Source organism: Meleagris gallopavo, chromosome 1 (genome assembly GCF_000146605.3).
Source record: "Meleagris gallopavo isolate NT-WF06-2002-E0010 breed Aviagen turkey brand Nicholas breeding stock chromosome 1, Turkey_5.1, whole genome shotgun sequence".
NCBI classification, from domain to species: Eukaryota; Metazoa; Chordata; class Aves; order Galliformes; family Phasianidae; genus Meleagris; species Meleagris gallopavo.
The window spans coordinates 128,924,154-128,930,153 of record NC_015011.2 but is presented as its reverse complement, the minus strand read 5'-3'; the positions used below and the strand labels follow the sequence as shown (position 1 = coordinate 128,930,153).

General features: G+C 37.7%; 1 protein-coding gene across 3 annotated transcripts in view; it reads right to left on the bottom strand.

Annotated features, from left to right (window-relative positions):
* UBE3A (ubiquitin protein ligase E3A) overlaps positions 1–6,000 on the bottom strand; it is a 46,326-nt gene that overhangs the window by 12,261 nt on the left and 28,065 nt on the right. For all 3 annotated transcript variants that reach the window (XM_010727580.3, XM_003203151.4, XM_031557593.1), the window contains one exon: positions 3,787–5,042. In XM_010727580.3, the coding sequence (XP_010725882.1) occupies positions 3,787–5,042 (1,256 nt within the window). The remainder of the gene's footprint in view (positions 1–3,786; positions 5,043–6,000) is intronic.

Here is a 6,000-nt window from a genome sequence, read left to right as displayed (position 1 = left end):
AAAAAAGTAAACTCAGAGGAAGAGGATGGAAGAAGTAACTGTTGGGAGATGAAAAGGCAGAAGAAGGGATTTAAGGATAAGCTTTTCATTACTACCACATCCATGTAACATGACTCAAGTTGTATTAGAGCTAACCTCTTGAAAGAAATGCATTATACACACAAAAAGCATGTCAGCTGCTTTCTAGGACTGCAAACTGAGCTCTCAGCTCCCAAGTGTGAGAGTGAAGACTAACACTTTACCATTGCCCCTCTCAGGAATTTTCAAACTAATGTACATAAAAATAAGTATACTGTAAGCATGCAGTACAAAGTCTGTTTCATCAAGCTAATTTCAATAGAAAACAAAAATAAAGGTTCAATGGCATACAACAAGCAAAGAAATTGAGCCATGAGTTTATACATAAAAATTTTGCTGAGATGTATTTATTTCAGGGACAAGTACAGTTCTCTTCATAGAAAGCAGCTTTAAGTATTTAAAAGGTATTACTTCAAATTCTCAGGATAAGAAAAAAATCCTACTGTAATTAAAAAACACTGGTGTTCATATTTGTTTTAATGAAGTCCAAAAAGCAGGACACACATGATGAATTCAAGTTTAAATATTGAGAGCAAACCAGCTTGACTGATTAGCAGAGATCTGTAATCAAGTCCACTTGCTCAAATAAATTATGAAAGCTGATTGCTACAATTGTTTTTAAAATATCCAGTACTGTCAAAAATATGATTAAGATCACCTCAACCTCACTTTATAATCAATATTCTTAGAATGACTTCATCGTGAAATGGTGAGTTATTATGCATATTGTAAAAAAATTCTGTAGAAAATACCCTGTAAGAACACTGGTGTACTGACATGAGCATAAAATTACTTGTAATTCAAATAAATCAAGGTATTCAGATCAACAGTTCATTGAATACAAATCCTGTAAGTAAAACAAAGGAAAAAACAACAGCAGTGCAAGAGTGAAGTATCAGAAGTGGTATTACTTACCTGTAACTTAAGCACTGAACAGATTTAAGACTACACTTTCACAACTCAAGACTTGGCAAAATCTTTCTAATAGTTTTCAATGAGATCCTTGCCAAGTTCAATATCACACCCTAAGCTGCAGCTGTCAATGATACAAACCTGTACAGTGTAGCTTTCACTTTTGTACTGTGTGTTTCTATGCTAACACTGATGGCATCAAATCTGTCTTTGACCTGCAGTTCCAACTCTGAGCACAGTCAGAGACATCAAGTCACTTCTATGAGTGGGACATAATCAAGACTTCTGTCCTGACTTATTTCACGCCACTGAAGTGTCAGGAAGTGGCAATGAAAATTGTGACAAGCACTTCCAAATTTGTTACAGGAAGCACTTCTAACAACAGCACCAGCTTTTAAACTGACAGATCAGATAGCTGCTGAATAAAGCACAAGGCAATAGGGCAGTATTTCCCTAACTAACTCGTCCTGCTACCTGCAGATTTACAGCTTAGAGCCTTCCTGAGGTTTGTGTGGGTCACACCACATGCCTGCACTTCTTAGCTCCTGATAGAGCCTTCTTTCATGACTGGCAAATAAGATGGATAACTTTAAGATGCACTGGAAGCATTATGTCCTTGAGCATTATGCCATAGAATTGTTTGTGTTGGAAAGGACCTTTAAAGGCCATCTAATCAAAGTCCCGTGCATGAACAGGGACATCTACAGCTACATCAGGTTGCTTAGAGCTCCATCCAGCCCAGCCCTGAACATCTCTACGAATGGGGCATCCACCACCTCTCTCAACAATCTGTTCCAGGGTATCACTACCCTTATTGGGAAAAAAAAAACCACAACCAAACCCAAAACAACCTTTCCTTACATCCAGTTTAAATCTCCACTCTTTCAGTTTGAAACCAATGGTCTGTACAACAGAGCGAATCTTCAATCATCACCATTTCTTGAATATAACCCATTTTTCACTTTTGAGAAGTGCTTGGGCCATGCTTGTTTTTGTTGACCAACACCGTAAGTTCAGCTCATTGCTTGAATGTAAAAGCATTCAATTTTTCCTTTATTTTTTATCTCAGAATAAATAGTCTGTAATTTCTACTATCCCTAGGTTTTTGACTGAGTCAGATCACAATAACATAACATGTTTTGACAGCTTAAATTAACATCCATTACAGGATCCATGGCAACTGCCCAGGCATGCATCTGTAAACTCTGGACAGTGCATCACAAGTGAGTATGTTTGATTCAGATCACCAACAGTGCAGTAATGTTCACTGTAGCCCAGCTGAGCTGTAAGAACTCACCAACTAGTTGCTGTCCATGAGCTAAGCTACATTAAACACTTTCTGTCCGCAAAAATTTCTTCCTCATACTGAAGGTGGGGAAGGTCTGCTGCTTCTCTGCTAGACCTGATATTAAAAAAACATCTCCCCAGAACTAGCTGTTTTAGTTCATCCTCTCCTGAAGAGAAAGTACTTTACTCTTTTCCATTATTTATGTGTATCAAAGTTGAAGAGCATCAACGAAATAAACTCTGTTACTTTAAGGTGACAAAACTTAACTGGACACAAGGTAAGCCTGATAGATAATAAAACTACAAACAGCATTCTGAAAAAAATAAAAATAAAAAAAAATCAGAAAACGGGTACGCAGGAGAATCTAAACTTACAACAGTGTATTCCTCATCTGCCTATTACAAAACTATGCTTTCAGACCAAATCCATCTTTGCATAGCAAATTCCACTCCTCATTTCCCCCAACCGGAACTCTAAAGCAGAAATCTTCTGTGTCAATTCATAATATCAACAATCCCTGAGAAGCAGCTAACCCATTGAGAAATTCAGATGGATGCTGCAAATCAAAGTGGGAACTCTTTCAGGGCTTTCATAACTGATCTTCAATAGTAGTTGAAAGTCAAAATAGAAATAGGTGTTGCATTGAGAAGCAAAGTCGTATCTTCCCCCCATACTCTCTCCCAAATACATGCCCTGTCTGACATGTGAACGACATGCTTTAAAAGCAAGTTTAAGTTTAAAAATTAACAAGGACTGTTTTGCTTTTAACAGAAAACAAAAATGGACTTCTGAAAAATAACAGCTTTAAGCAAAAAACTAAATGGAGGAAAAGTACTGAAATTAAGGGGCAAATTTATGGAAAAGTGTTTCCCGTTAAATACTCCTTGTAGTTTGTATTCTGCACAACTCCCATCTTCAAAAAACGCATCAAGTGTCTTTGTTTTACTTTAAGAAGCTAGCATATTCAGAAATAGGCTGCTCTCACATTTCTCAGGTACTAACAGGCTCTACTTCCCCTTTCTCAGTCATGTTATTTGCACCAAATAGCAAGAAAAGTGAGAAGTTCTACTTATCAAGCAGTCAATCTTTATATATGCTTTGTACCTAGAAGTTCAAGTCCTCAAGAATAGCACACAGCTGAAAGGCTTTAACTCAAACACCCATCTGGAAAACTCCGTTATCAAAAGATGACGCAGCCCAGAGTTTAGAGAAAATCAGACAAAGAATTTGGCCACTCTCTGCATCAAGATGCAACAGCACGAAGCCTGTTTGTGAGGGTTAAGAACTACCTTAAACACCTACGATGGCAAGTGCTCTGAGATGAACATTTAAGTCTGCAGCAGCACGTCCAGAATTTCAAACTTAATACAGAAATGCTATTTGAGAATCTTGCTGAGGAAGTCTAGCACACGAAATACTGAATTCACATGTAGTCTTTAGTCAAAGCCTGTGCAGTCTGTGACAGTCAAATGCTACAAACCTAGGTTCCATGTTGCTGCGTGACTTACCCGCACGAGTGCATCATCTATGATGTGATCACGTCTCACTTTAAGTCGTAAATATGGGTTGAGCTGTTGTCCTTGAACTAAGCTGTAGAGCACAGTTATGCGTCGTTCACTGTACATCCGGATCCTATTGTCATAATACAGTCCCAGGTTCTTAGTAACAGCATTCAATATGAAGGGACAAGTCATAAAAGAGAATTTATTTTCTGTTTCTACTTTGAAGAAAGTGTAGTCTTTGTCCATTTCTAGAACATCATTCAGTGGTTCATTAATAAATTCTTCAAAGGGGATAAGTGGTTTTCTGCAATCTATAGTTTTAACACCAAGCTCAGTTTCCAGTGGGTCCACTCGAGGACCTTTTTTATTTCTTCTTTCCTCACCCAACAGCTCTTGAAGAGTGAGTTCACTTGATTCCGGGATGGGTTCTTCATCTTCCTCTTCATTATGATCCGTATCCACATCCCCTCCTACTACATTTGCATAGTAAACCATTTTCAAGCACTTGGAAGCAGCAACAACAGCATCGTCATCGTTCACTAGGTTACGACTGTTGAACTCGTTGCTTATGACTTTGTAAGTAATAAGCTGCTGAAACGTCTCCATCATTCTCCGAATTTGGTCTGCTCTATACTTAGACCACAATCTGACCAGTTTTGCTTGAGCTGCAAGGGGCAGCTTGCTCATTGCTTTGCAAAACAACGGCAGAGCCATTTCCAGATATTCTGGGCTATGAAGATTGCCATTCTCCATAACGATAATAAACAAATTCAGATAGTTCGGATCCCGAGAGTATACATTGTGGTAAGTCAAGTCACATTCCACATTAGGTGACAAATACACAAGTGCATTTAAAAAGGCAGTTTCTATTTTTTCATTAGAAAGTAATCTATCGTAGACCCGCCTGACTGCTTCAATATCTACAGACACTTCATCAGGGCCTAATTTTTGGAGGTTATTATCTCCTTGTGTATTATCACCTATTCTTGACGATGAAGATGATGATGCGCCTGAATCTTCTTCCATAGCAGCAGCCGAACAGGCAGCTTTTTCCTTTTCATCTTCATCTTTGTCTTCATCCTTTCCTTGAAGAGACTTGAGCTCCTCCTTGGTGTGATGCTTGGCTTTTCGGAAACTCTGTACCAGTGCTTCAGCACTGGAAAATACTCTCCCAATCACTCGGATTAAAGGGGAATAATCCTCTTTTTCTCGACATAGTTCAAGAATTTCATATATCTTGTCTTCCGTTAGAAAAGTCACATCTATAACAAGAGAAAATATTATTATTAATTGTATTAAGATAAAAATTAAGAAAATACTGCTAACGTGCTACACGATAAAGCTGTGTATATTATATCATCAGCACATGTTTAAAAAATTAGCGTCAGCACTTTATAAATTCAAGACATACCTGACTTTCATTAGCACGATAACCACAAACTCAGAATTCTTTTGTATACCATCTTATTTGTGGATGTTGATCAGAGAACACACTGTGATAGAAAAACTGCCGGGCAGTTGATTGACTTCATTTAGTTTGATAATATTAGATTGTCTAAAGAAGAGTAACTAGAGCAATCAGCAAGATGTTAAAACCTTAAAAGCCTTATAATAAGGCTGTGTGACACAATACCAATGCTTCTGGTAAATCAGTACAGCCAATACACAAGTCATTACGCTACCTGAACTAAACTGCATCAACTTTTTTCCAACAGAGCACATACATGATCCAACTTAAAGACAGATTTTTAAAAGACTCAGTAATTTATTTTGTTGAATATTAGAAATAAGAGTGTTAGAAATAAAGAAGAAATTTTATGAGTTCTGCAATAGTTTTTGCATAATACATACCTGAAAAAACATTCAAAAACCCTTTACACAGGGTTATAAGTTTATGCTGTCTTCTAAATTACACGCACTGTTGGGCAGGTGGGTTATTTGCACAAATAACAACTGAACATACTCATCAACATGCTATTCATACTGTCAAGGTGTTTTACACATCAACAGCATGGTACCTGTCTCCTATACCCTGTACTCATTTTAAGGTCCACTTGCTAACCCAAATCTTTCTATCTAGTAACAAGCAAGAGATAGCATTGGTTACAGTTTTCTCCTCTTCTCTAACAGCACCCACAAGTGCTCTCGCACCAGATGATGATTTAAGAGTAAGATTACCACCAAACACACTGGTTACACTGGTGCTGTTGATGGATACAG